The sequence below is a fragment of the Balearica regulorum genome, chromosome 6 (assembly GCF_011004875.1).
Source record: "Balearica regulorum gibbericeps isolate bBalReg1 chromosome 6, bBalReg1.pri, whole genome shotgun sequence".
NCBI lineage: Eukaryota > Metazoa > Chordata > Aves > Gruiformes > Gruidae > Balearica > Balearica regulorum.
This window is the reverse complement of record NC_046189.1, coordinates 24,271,819-24,285,904: the sequence shown is the minus strand read 5'-3', so window position 1 is coordinate 24,285,904 and position 14,086 is coordinate 24,271,819. Positions and strand designations below refer to the sequence as shown.

The 14,086-nt window shown below is 38.1% G+C and overlaps 1 protein-coding gene across 6 annotated transcripts in view; it reads left to right on the top strand.

The window, feature by feature from the left end:
• SLC4A10 (solute carrier family 4 member 10) overlaps positions 1–14,086 on the top strand; it is a 192,495-nt gene that overhangs the window by 99,006 nt on the left and 79,403 nt on the right. For all 6 annotated transcript variants that reach the window (XM_075756822.1, XM_075756817.1, XM_075756819.1 and 3 more), the window contains one exon: positions 6,454–6,600. In XM_075756822.1, coding sequence (XP_075612937.1) covers positions 6,454–6,600 — 147 coding nt within the window. The remainder of the gene's footprint in view (positions 1–6,453; positions 6,601–14,086) is intronic.

Genomic DNA, 14,086 nt, shown 5'->3' with positions numbered 1-14,086 from the left:
TTCTCGTCAGTTCCTCCAAATTATAGCATGGCAAAAAGGTGAAAAATGTCCCTTGAGCATACCATAGCCACAAACAGCAGTGTAAACTGTTAGTTTTTGGAAACATTACTTTTGTCCTTTCTGCTTAGCTCTGCCTCCCTGCTGCACTGCAATAATGAATCATGAGTCATGTACTCTCTACTCCTACACAATTCACCATAATCACTTTTTCTCCTGTAAGGAAAAAGGCAATTTTTTTTAACTCTACATGGACTGCTGGTTTTCTGTCTCTATCTCACTCATTTTTGAGTGAGGATTGAAAATCCTCATTTTTTTGAGAGGATGGAAAATAGCATTTGGTTCAGCTCTAGCTGGCAATACATAAAAGAGGCTTCAAGGCACTGAGCGTTTTCCAGAGGAGGGAGAAACCCCTCCAGTCCTGCTGAGGTCAGCAGTCATTTGAGACTTGGCTTGAACCACTGGCAGAATATTCTTTCTCAAGGCATCTTGACTTTGCAGTGCGTTTCCTTAGTAGGTCACAGAAGCCTGCCTTTGCTCTTTCTGGAGATGTTTCAAGACCCATCTGTTCCCTTATCTGCCCCTCTCCATCATGCTCATGAGCAGGCACCTGAAAGCTTTGGACTCAGCAGGTGCCTAAGGCAGATTTGGATCATTTTGGGTGGAAGGCAGCACAGGCAGATGTACCACGAGCACCTGCTGCTCACAGGTGTTCAGATCCAGAACAGTCACTTTTTATGCAATAGGCACCAACTTGGCTGGTTCACTAAGGACCTCTTAAAGTACCCACTTGAGTCTCACATGCCTGGTGTAGCATGGAGGCCTGTGGAGCCTCTGCTGATGGGGAAGTGGGCGGGTGAACGTGCTTCATATGTGTGTTCTTCCTACCAAATGGGTGTGTGGTTTCTGGGTTATAATTGTGTTTGGAAGGAGAATGGGAGGCATGGGGGAAAAATGTCTGTACTTTTAGCATTCCATTTAAATTATATTAATTTCTCTAAATTAAGGTAAACATTTACAATTCCTTTCTCTCCATCTCCATTTTTCCTTGCAATGTCACATCCATTCAGAAAATTATAATGGGATTTCCAGAAGTTCCTAAGTTAAATCATCAAGCACCATAAATTATAATGAGATACATGTTTTCAAAGCTTTAGAAATCCTACTACATTTCTTTTGCTTTCCATCTATTTAATGAATAAGATAGGTAGCTAGGACGAGCTTCTGTTTTAAAGACCCAGAATGCCAGGTTCTGAAAACCATTTTTAGATGTTACATCTGTCATTGTCAAGGGCTATGCAGCAAATACTTGCTTTTCTGAGGTTGTCTTTTTAGATGGCTAATTTGCTATAGGGTTCTTAAAATTTAGGTGTAAAGAAGAATTTCTTCTTTGGAATACAGTAACCTCAAACAACCCTTCTACTTAGATTTTATTCTGAGAAACGTCTCTGCAAGATGTATTCATATTAATAATGTATATTTCATATCTGTCTTTTCTAGGGCAATGAATACATACCTCCACAAACTGGAGATATTTACAGCACAATACACTATTTCTTCAAAAGTTTAGGGGAAATCCTGTTTTTTACATATTCTTATGTGTACTTTCATCTGTCTGAAAATTAAATGCAATTAACAGGATCCTTTTAAATCTTTTATAATATAATTTAGATTTATTAATGTAATCCTGAAAAATTAAAAAGAACACTTTATAACAAGTGTCAGTATTTCTTTAATCCCTAAAATATTTTTACTTAAATGCTTCAAAGGTAAACCACAAGGAGCTGAAGCCTCTTATGCCATACATGCATAGAATTGAACTAACTTTATATTCTGGGCTTTGTTCCCCAGCTATGTGCAATTTGATTAAGATTAGTCTTTTTAAAAAAACCAATATTTATACAATTTAACAGTGGATTTCTAGCAATGTATAAAGGTGACATTGCAGAGCAGATCAGTGTATTGCATTTCCTTAATAAGCTTTCAGATTGTAAATAATCTTTGTATATTAATCTATTTTCTCAGTGGTTTGGTTTTTAAAATGATTTGCTCTTAAATTCTAATACTGAAAATATTCATGCATGTGCTTCTGTTTAGCTTTCCTAGCAGCACATCCGGAATAAATCAAAATTTCAGTTCAGAGTGTGTTTTTACATGAACAAATTCATAGTCTTTCCATGATAAAACTCTACTGATGTTAATGTAAGGTTAGTTGAAAAAGCTCAGGAAGACCAGATAAATCCTATGGCTTACTGGTATCTAAATTAATTCTGATTTTAAAAATAATAACATAAATTAAACATAACATAAAGCCTTCTCAGCATAGAAATTCTTTCATTTATTTTGAAGTAAGAATTAGCAGAAGAAATCCTTTTTGATCTATTAGATGTACATTTTTTTCTGAGAAAGGACAATATGCCAAGCTCTTAAGTGCGTCCAGAACCACAAAGCTGCCTGTGTGTACCTGAGTGCATTTTATCTGTATATGTTTCCATGGACCTGATTATGTGTGGCTATCTGTGCATGCACTCACAAAATATCTTACAACGTATCCACCATAGTCCTTGGCTGAGAGGTACAGAATAAAGAAATGTTTTAAGTATGATTTTTCCCATTACAGGACAGTTCCTTGGAAAGAAGGGGGAAGCAACCCAAACTAAGTATAGCAATAATAAAAAGAAATTGACCACTTCCGCTGTTAATGGGTTTGTTTTTTTTTTTTTTGCAAGAAAACATAACCATTGGAAAAATACAATTGAAACCCCCTGTTTTGTAAACATGGAACAAAATGTAAAACATTAATCCATTTGTAGATTTTTGACTAACAACTTCAACCCTTTCTCAGGTGGTGGGACTCTACAACCTACAGTGTGCAGTGCAGGTGATAAAACTGTCCAAAAGTGATGCCCAGCATGGTATTTTCAAAGACTTGGTTTTAAAGAGTTATAAATCCATTGTTTGTTATGCTCACCTCATAAAACTGCATGTAAATTCTGCATGAGAATGGTTGTTAGGTTGTACCTGATGTTGACAGTATGTACCCTGATGTAACTTAGTTTGTTACTATTTCCCGTACGTTCGTGCCTTTGTAGCCTTGCCAAAAGAATGAGAAATTATGATCGAATTGAGTAAGATGCTGTGCAAACTTACAGCAAAGCAGAATTATTTTACAGTGCTTAAGCAATGTTCAGGCATTTTTAGATGGTGTCCTGATGAAGTAAATAATAAAACACAAAAAAGCTCTTAAAGATAAATGAAAGAAATGCCATTATACAATCAGTTATGAACTATAAGGAACAAATCTGAATGCTATTGGATATCCTGTAATTGATTTCAGCCAAATTGAAATTATAGATGTTCTTTCTTTGGAAAAATTAATCAGTTTAACTGAGATCTTATAGTAACTACAGGTGCTGAATATATAGAAATGTCTAATTTTTTGCATTTTTGGGGACGAAATGTGCTTGCGTTGTTGTCACTTGGAATTTTACCATTGATGTCAGTGATGTTCAGGAGCTACCTGCAACACGTATTCATCTTACGCTGCTGCATCAGAAATCTTTCAATAACTGCTTTGTGCACAACATTAAAATGACAGACTCTAGCTGATTCTTGGGGCTTGCTTGTAGCAGTGGGAGTAAAACCAAATCCTCTGTAGATCCTCTTGAAAGTTTTGGAAAAATGCTTGTTTTATAATTGTGGCCTAAAGGTTCATTTGGTATTTCTGTTAGAAGTTTTCTATCAATGTCGTGGTTTTACCCCAGCTATTTTATCTCTGCTGAAGCCAGGACAATTAAGCAGAATTCACATTTATTCTCATCTTCAAATTATTCTCATGTTCAAATAATGTAAGTCTTTGGGGAAGGTGGAAAAAAGACACACCAGTCTGTTGAAGAACTTCATTGAACAGGTGTGGATGCTCCTCTCCAGAGTAAGGCAGCAAGAAATTACCTGTCAGAGGAAGCATGGTGTTTCTGCCCAGCTCTGTGCTGCAGACTGCACGGCAGCCTCTTGGTTGAGATTCTGGGCTTGGGAAATTTACTGAGCTCATGGGAAACTCATTGTTAGTAATGACTCAGTCAACTTGTACAGGAAAAGTGCCTTACATTCTGGGCACTAGTTTCTAATCTTTACCATCAAAAGGTATTTGAAGTAAGGTAATTTTACTCATTGGATTTCTTTTATCTTTCCTCTTTTTTTTCCCCTCTGCTTCTATTATTCACTCATTTTGCCAGCAATTTATAATTCATTAATTTTTCTTTTGTTCCCAGCTGATCTTTTTTTTGCTCCACTGTTGTTCTCTTTTAATAAATCAGATCTTCTTAACTCTTTCTTCAGAATTTTTACTTTTGCTTTTTGCTCTATCATTTTTCTATAGAAAACTATTCCCCTGACATTTTCTTATTTATTTATTTATTTCCTCCCCTGCCCCCATTTGCCTGAACCTTGTTACAAGGACCTAGATTCCTTTCTATGTTTATTGAAATTATGCCTTGGTAGAACTCTGTCGGTCTCAGTAGGTTCACATAAAAGGAATAAAATCCATTTTGCTTTTTCCTGCTTACCCATTTCAATTTCCAGGTTTCTGTTTTCAGTGTGAACTGATTCTGTCTGTATAAGGAAAATTGTTGTATTCAAACACACATGAATGTTGTGGCATTTTTAGGGGCTGTTTCACAGTTTATTGAATAAAGAACAGTCTGGTCTCAAGTCCTGGATTCAGCCCTGGAAATTAATTAAAGTGTGAACCTGATGCAGGTACAACCTGAGCACTGAAGAGGCACAAAACTAGGATGAGCATGCCCACTTCTGTCACAAAGCAGCGGCAATATATTAAATTACTAAATTAACAATGCAATCTATTTGCACTTCTGGAAATGGTTAAAGTCTTAGGAAGGGTAACTCCATTCCTTTCAAAATGTTGTTTTGGTTTTTTTCTACCCAGGGAAGGGGATAAGGAAGTGTTGGCTACTACGTTACTGCTGTCCTTCAATATCTTTTTAATGAATTCTTTTTATGGAATTAATTTTTCCCTGTTTCATGCACCACTTACTGCAATACATTTGAAAAACACCAAAGGCAACACTTTTTTAAAAATCATTTATTGGGTCAAATGTAATAAACAAGAAGAAGGAGGTATCTAAAAAAAAAACCCAACAATTTTTTCAACTTGTGGCCTTTGCTTCAGAAAAATCTCCTGAGACTACAAGAATAGTCTTCCAAAAATTGATGCCTCTGCTTTCTGGTCTCCTCTACATGAATCAAAGTTGAAGAAGTAACTAGTGCAGTGTCCAGAGCCTTTTCTCCAGGTTTTTTAGCTCTGCCTCTGCAGAGAATTCCAGTCAGCCTTGGATTTCTTTGATGTATTGTGACAAATGCTGCCTTGCTGTGTTTTCTGCCCCCGCTGGAGTTTCCATGGGATTAGAGATCACGTGCTACCTTAGTTTAATGTTCTTGACCTTTTTCAGATGATTGACACTGCTGAATGATTACAGCAAAGCAGCAATTATCCACTAGCTGTGTTCTGCTCATTTCAAGGAGAAAATAAATGTTATTTGAGATGAGTAATCTGGACCGTGTCTTTCTGCTGAGTAAATGTAGTGAGTCATGATTCCTTTCCCATTTGTTCTGTGTTGTGGTACTTTCTGCACATTTCCTCTGTGCTCTCCCCCTTCTAAATGCTTTACTGTGCTCTGATCCTGTTAGCCCACAGAGCTGAGAGTGCTAAATCTTTTGGGCTTGATCAGCAACATAAAATTCCTCAGGCTCAAAGGCTCAAAGATGGTGGCAGGCATAGCAATGTGTATCTTCTTATGTATTTTAAAAAATAAAATAGAAGAAATGAAAGCATCCTAAGCTACCAGCAATGTGTTTATGATGTCAGCACAGAAAGTTGTATAGGTATTTAGCAGACTAGCTTCCATAGAGTAGGGTTGGTTCTTTTTTGGTCTTTTTTTTCCCCTTCTTTTTTTCTTTTGCCTTCAGTGAATTTCCCACAAGAACTCTGTCAAGGTTTGGCTCATAAATAGCAATGAGTTTTATAAAGTTCCTGTACACACAAAGCAAACAGCAACTTTACCAAATGTTCAATGCAGGGAGATCCATGTGTCTCTTCACGTTACTGTTTTGGAAGCCATTTTACAGAACACCTGTGTGGCTTTAATGAAAATTCACACACAGAGATGCAGATTTGAAGGAAAAAAATACAAATTTGGCACTGCATCATAAGGACTTAAATACTGGGATTTTGTTTTGTATCAAGGGGTTGTATATCTGTGACACTACATCGTCATTATAGTAATCAATAAGGTTATGACTGTTAACATTAGAATAATCAACAATATACAATTACACAGTTATAATAATTATATACCATTAATGCTATTATGGTTGTTAATATTGTTTTTATGTTGCCACAGCCTCTTTTTACAAGGTAACTTTTTTTTTTACCTATAGGCCATCGAACATTGTTCATTGGAGTTCACGTGCCACTGGGTGGAAGAAAAAGTCACCGACGCCATAGACACCGTGGACATAAACACAGAAAGAGAGACAGAGAGCGAGATTCAGGATTAGAAGATGGGAGAGAGTCTCCTCCTTTTGGTAAGATAAATTTTATTTTTGCGTAGATCTTTTAATAATAAACATCAGTATGATTATGCATGCTCTGTCCTGTTACGGCTTGGACATGACTAGCAGCGTGGTTTTGGAGAACCCACCAGAGCCTCTCCACTCTCTGCTGGAGAGCCAAGATTTGTTCCTCTGATGAAGGGCAGCAGGCAGTGGCAGTCAATACGTGAGAAATCTCAATAACTTCTACCACTGTAGGAGACTGTTCTCATAAAGGAACAAAGAACTGCCACCACCACTGAGGGAAGCACTTCATGGCACCAGCTGCCCTCAGTGAAGGCTCTGGAGTATTTGTCCCTAAAATGTAACATTGAGGAGTTCTGGTTCTTTACAATTAGTTTTGTAATAATGTTGATGTTACTGAAGTTGCAGTGTTTTATCAGATATGAACTGAGATCCAGATTGCGTTTGCCTTTTTTCTTACGTGGCACTGTAATGTGCCACGTAAGATGAGTCTGCTAACTGAGGACTTGAGAGTATACGGGAAAAAATAGGCTTCAATAAACCTCATACAAAACTAAAAATCTCAAAATTTTAAATTAAAAAACATTACAGAGAATAGAAAAAGGTAGTCATGAATGAATTAGTCAAGCTTTGTCTTGAAACACATGAGAATATTCGTTGCTGTTCAAAAATAAAAAGTGCATGTGCTGAAACGTCCAAGGCTAAAGTAAGTGTTGAAAATGTAATGGAAACACGCATAGAAAACAATTTTTCAGTGTGCAACAGAAGAACATTTTTAAATAATTAGGGAAATGTTCCAATATGATTTCAGGTTGCAGAATAGTAATTTTTTTAATCCAAAGTTTGTATTATATATGTAGAAAGCTTTGGAGCAAGTAGATTGTAAGTGCTGATGGTTAAGTATATTGTGAAGAGCTTGAAATACTCAAATCTTTCACAAAGAATTATACTGAGAATGAAACAAAATCAAGACTTTTTCAAACTTAGTAGATATGAGTTATGTTTTGAAGACTGAACAGTGAAGAAAAAATTGGCTGTGGTGGTTCTGTCTGGAATGTATTTCAAATGTATGAAGACCCAATACTATATTGAAACCGGTTTCTTGGAAAAAACAAAGTTCATAAATTATTAAAATAGTTTTCAAAAAAAATATGCATATATACATATAATGTCAGATTAAAAAGAAACAATTGAAAATTACATTAGCCAAGAAGTGAGATATCTTAAACTATGAAGCAATGTCTTCTGTTGAGTCATCTGGTTTTATTTAAGTGCCAGTATGTGACACATTTTGGCTGAAAACTTAGCTCTGTTCTTTCAACTTCTGGAGACCTAGGCTTGTGTCCTTCTTAATGTCAAAAGTAAAAAAAAAAAAAAAAAAAAAAAAAAAAATTAACTGGCTGAATCTGTCCTTAATAGTCTTTGACAGCTGTGCATACAATAAAATGCACTGTTCAACACAATTCTGTGTTAAGTGAAAATCAGCCTCTGTTCAAGAGAGCTCCAAAAGAGTAATAGCAGTAATATGAAAAAGAGAGTTTTGAAGTGCATTTGTAAGTTGGTGTTCACAGCACTTGTCTACAGGCGTACTTGTTTGAAAGAACTATAGGACTGCACTTTTGTAAGTCACATTTTCACTTATAAAGGTATTACAACTACCAGTTAAAGGGTGTGTAGGTCATGTCACGTAAATTACTACTTTTTATAAAGCCCAGGACAGACAAGATATAGGCCAGAAACATGCAAATCTTTTCTGGATCCAGAATGCTGAAGATACTCTTCCAAATGCCTGGGTGATAACGATTCAAAAGGAGCCGAAGGCAGAACTACCAAACATTCAGGAAAATCTGGAAATATCCAGTTTTCCAGCCTGAAATAATATCTAAGTAGCAAAATTTGATAATTTTTCCCCTTGGCTGTCAGACTCCCGGAAGTTTGGCCAGAGAACCAGACTGAGCTTTGACATCTGTCCATCCAGGCAGAAACGTGGCATCCCATAGACAACAGTGAAAGGAATTTGCCTTATGAAGGCAAGTCTGAAAATTATACAGTGGTGGAGGGGTTAAGCACAGTCAGAGCAGGCAGACAAAATTATACAGGGATTCATTGTCATCTATATCCACATCCTCGCTTTTACTATGGATTTTCCTTAGAGGAGTTTCAGACAGGTGGTTGTGCTGCCTGGGGAGAAGCATTGCCTTTAGAGAGAAGCACAGTTTTTGTATGCTTTATTTACACAGAGGGAGCAATAGATACTTCCTGCACTAAATCTGAATCCACTAAACCTCAGTAATGCTTCTTAGCTATCATTCCCCATGATCACAACGTTGTAACAGTACCTGGAAACTGAAGGAAGTTGCAAGGAAGATGAATCCACTTCCTACTCCTGGTGCATAACTTAATACGAGGGATTGTGAGAGCAGATCCAAAATAGTCCCTTAAGTTATGACTCATTCTGATTTAATTGAACACGGAGAAATGCTTAGCTCCCTCTCACCATATACTGCTTTTAATGCGTTTCTGCTGAATAGTAGGAGGCTGTATTCATGGGAACTGGTGGGGAGGAGGGGAAAGAAAAACATTTCAACCAGCAGGTGCAAGAAGAAAGATAGAGAAAATAAGCACTGTGAGACCAGCTGATAGAAAACAGTGCTTTGAAGTAAGTCAGAAAAATACGTTAGGATATTTATGATACAAGAGAATAAATTAGCAGTGTTTTGAAGCAGTGAAGTATGAAAGGAGGTATAATAAAAGCCAAAGATGCAACAACTGAATAATAGAGATGCTGGAACAAGTAAAGGCCTGAAATATTCAGACATGAAGTGCTCCAGACTGCTTAGTTAACCAAGCATGGGATGAAGCGTTATTTTTTGTCATAATTTATAACTGTATGATTTATAACTTCATCTGTACCATTAGGTGCAGATCTTGTTCTATCACTGCTTCAGGGAGCTGTGTGGTGCATGCATGTGCTGTAGGGCTGTGCAGGCTCAGAGCGGACGGGTGTGACCTGATTCCTATCCAGTGAAAAACAATTTCTTGAACAGTTTTCTTTCTGTCAACAAGGCTAGAAAACACCTGTATTCAATGTAACGCCCATGGCTGGAAGCTTTCTGGTAATCCCTTTGAATCTTGGCTGGGAAAGCTGTACCAGGTACTTTCTGAAGGCATGTTTCTTCAGAGAATAGGTTTTTTAGAATATTCTGATGGCAGCTCATAAGCTTTTTTTATCCCCTCTGTCACTTTTCAAAAATAACCAGAGTGTTCTCAGTGTGTAGATTCAGAGCTTGTAGACAAATAGTACGTAGAATATGTAGTTGATGGAATAAAAAGGAGTAGAGTCCTGTCATTTGGGGGCACAGATCACTTACTTAAGTTTTATTTTTGTCTTAGAATCATAGAATGGTTTGGATTGGAAGAGACCTCAAAGGTCATCTAGTTCCAACCCCCCTGCCATGGGCCATGGGCAGGCACACCCTCCACTAGACCAGGTTGCCCAAAGCCCCATCCAACCTGGCCTTGAACAGTTCCAGGGAGGGGAAATCCACAGCTTCTCTGGGCAACCTGTTCCAATGTCTCACCACCCTCATCATGAAGAATTTCTTCCTAATATCTAATCTAAATCTACCCTCTTTTACTTCAAAGCCACTACCACTTGTCTTATCACTACACTCCTTGATAAAGAGTCCCTCTCCATCTTTCCTGTAGGCCTGTGTCCTCCCCACACCTGATTCTTGCTGTCTGTTGCCTCTTAATGAGATGAGGTTGTAAAAGATGTTTCCATTTTGCCATAATGATGTGCCTTTGAATTGCATAATTTGCAGATTACATAGCTTGCTCATGGAGAGGCTTTTTTGGGTAGTAAAAATCGTAAGCTAAGTAATTTCAAGATCTAGATTTCCACCATCTTTCCTCACAATTTTTTGGAAGAAAAGGAGAAATCCAGTGAAATTATCCACTCTAGTTCAAAATGCAGTAATGCAATTTTCTTTATTGAAGAGGTTTACCATTCCCAGCTGAAATGCTGCTGTTGTAATTAAGGCCCCAGTTTCACGCCTGCGTTAAGCTCCCCTCCTCCACAGCTTTCCTTGTGGGGTAAGTATTGTGGCTGCTCTGTGAGTTAAATTAGGGAACTGATGCAAATTAAAACTAGTTTGACAAAAAAGCTATTTCTAGCCTAGAGCAGCTCCTTGGTGCTGTTTGCTGGTAGAGTGATGTGTGCCAGCCCAGGTGTGGTGTGGGGTCACAGGCCGGCCCTTTGGCTGGTAGGGTTGCACTTGCTTGGTATGCATGTGGATTTTAGTGGCAATTTTCAGTGTTTTTTGATGTCTGTTTTTTGCCTGTAACCAGTGAAACAGCTCTCTTGTACTCACACTTAGGAGTTAAAGATATTTATGTTTCTGTTTTAAAATGGGGTGGAATAGGAAGACGGTAGTTCTCAGCAGGGTTTTGTTAAGGACACGTCTTGTGAGGATGAAGTGAACACAGCTGTGAGGAGTTGGGGTTTGATTTCAGCCTCCTGTGGTATCTTCTGGGACTACACACTGTTGGGGCTTGTGCAAGGTTTGGTTTGTTCTTTTAAGAAATCTGGCTTTAATAATCTCTAGTTTTAAAGAGGTTTAAATTTGTAATTCATGATACTGGATGTGGCAAGGAGAAGCTGAGCAGCCCTTGAGGTGAGTTTAACAGAGGACTGTATGCATGGTTCAGGAAAGACTCTCTGAAAGTAATGCAACCAAAAAAGTGAATTGCAAAGGGGGGTCTTCTCTTGGTTACTAGAGGGGCTTGAAGAAAGTATAACGAAAGGACTCAGCTAACAAAATTGGGTAGCTAACCTCATACCTCGAAGGGCTATTAATGGGGTAAATTTAATTATTTGTAAAGAGTACGGCTGTTAAGAGAATTCTTCTACCCTTAACTATAGTCTTTGTCTGCTGAAGGATAAATTGTGAAATTTGAATCTCTGGGCAGCTGTGGAACAGATTGCAACAAATCTGGATTAAAATAATGTATCATAACTGCAGTTTTAAGAGTTTAGCAAAAAGAAGAGAATTGAAGCTTGGGAGTTGCCCATATTGTCTGATCCAAAAGATAAGATTATTTGTCATAGCCTTGAGGTGGTGGAAACAGTTCATGTGAAGAAAACGTAGAGAGTGCTTCCTTGAAAACAAGATTATATGTATAGGGATAAAGTGCCAGAGGAGCAAGCAAGGGAGTACTTTCTGCCAACCTAACACGTGGTTTCTAAGGTCTGTGAAGAGATTTTCAGAAGTGTGCTGTATGGCTGTTTACTCTTCTATGTGTACTTTAGTAATGTAAATTTTGTTTTAATTTTTACTGTGTTTTCTAATTAAAAAAAGTAGTTTATGATCCCTACCTTTACTGATTGCTGAGCTGAAGGGCAAAGTCCAATCTGCACAGGAAGGAGGTGGGATGAGAGCCCCATTCACCACTTCCTTGGTGAGTGCAAGCAGGAGGATGGTGAATGTTTGTATGTGAAATGATCCTTTCTTTTCTGTGATCCTTTGAATTTTTCACACCATTTCCCCTTTGAAAGGAGTTGTTACGGATGCAACTGTGTTATACCAGTTCACTCCCTGTCTGCAGCCCGTCCTGTGCAGCGTGCAATCAAAAAAAAAGAAAAAAGAGTTTATACATTTAATATTACTTCAATGTAAATGTACAAGAGCATGAGGCATGGATTAAACCTTGTCTATAATGTTTATTGTCTTAAGTGAACTTCTGTAATGTAAATTTTAATATTTAGCATGTTTTCTAATGTAGAAAAAGTAATTTTTTACCCCTGCATCTACTGACCCCAGTAAGAACTATTAGCCTACTAATACTTCCCTTATATGCAGGTTCTCCACAGGCTTAGAAGTACAGAAACCTCTTCTGACAATTGAGCTAACAGAGTGTTACCAGAAATACATTTTTGCACCCTTTCTAAAATTTATCAAGAGCAGAGGACAAAATTTGGGATACGTTTTATATGTACTCAAGGCTGTGTTTCTCCTTGTGGTACGGTTTGGGCGGATTGTTTGCAGTTCTGCCTGATGGCAGGGTGGTTTGTCTCAGGAGAAATCCTGGCACGCACTGAGGAGGAGGTGTGTGTCAGTCTGAAGGGTGCAGTGGAGCAAATTGTTTGCTGGGCTGGATTTATCTGGAGGGACTGAGAATGATCCTGCTTCCTTACCCTAGCCCAAGTCTTGATTTCACCTTGTTCCCTTAGGAAAGAAGGAGCAGTCCTGACCCAGAATTGTGGTTGCACTTGGGGATTTTTTACATGGGGGAAATGCCAGTTACGGTTCTCTCCTACATGTGCTTTGCAAGGTAGGATGGTGATGTAGGCCACTGTTTCCCCCTGCCTGCACTCAGCACTGTTCCAGGGAGCAGCTTTTTGTGTTGTCCTCTGGGAGTTAGGTTATTAGCAGTTCTGGCCTTCAGTTCTGCTGTTTTGGCATGTCTGTGCCCATACCTTGCTTTTGTTTTGGGGATGTTAATGACTTTTTACTAAGAGTCATAGCAGTGAGCAGTATGTCAGGTTGCTGCAGGGTCAGGTCCTTTCTGCAGCACTGAATCCCAGTATGAATTTGTGCTTTTGACAATAGTGTATCCACCGGGTCTTAATTTTTACCCTTTTAACAGTGCAGTGGAGTTATACAGATTTTAAAACCTGGAGTACTCAAGTTTTCCATGCATGCAATGAATTTGAGGTATCAGAGGTAGTTTGGATGTCCGTGAGTGCTGCATGGATGATGTGAGCACAAGCCCAGAGAAGCCCAGGTCTAACACAGAGTCTGGCAGGAGGCTCCCATGGGCTGGTGAAGCCACAGCAAACAGAAAGCTGCTTCAACTTTCCCTGAGATGGCTCATTAGCTGAGAACAGGTGGTTGTTGATGGTACTCCTGCTCCTGTCATGTACCAGATTTTCTGCTTGGTCCCAGCTGGTCCTGGAGGATTTCCTGAACTGGTAATGAGCCATTTACTTGGGAGAATCATCAGCTGCTTATTGTGGAACTTTAAATTCATGTTATTTCTAATACCTCTGTGCTCTGATATAAAACTACTGCAGTGATAGAAACACTAATGTGAAAAAATTAGTTCCATTAATTTAATTTTTTTTAGCTTAATCTAGATTACTTTCATTACTTTGTAGAAATAGCAATAACAACATGAAGGATTTTTTTTTTAATGCTGGCTGTACTACTTGAAGTAGGGATAGACAGATAATATTCAAGCCAATTTCTGTTTTCCTACACTTCAAAAAAATTCGAGTGTCCTAGTTTGCAAATATTCTTCTACACTGAAGATTAAGTTATCACAGTTTGACAGTCAGCAATTCAAGTGTTCTTTCATACTGTTTTTGAATCACTTATTACTCATTTTCCATATAACACATTAATGACATATCTCGTATTTATTACTCCTGTGAATAAGAGCCAAATCCATCTGGCATTGCTCATATGAGTAATGCTGTTAACTCAGTTTTATA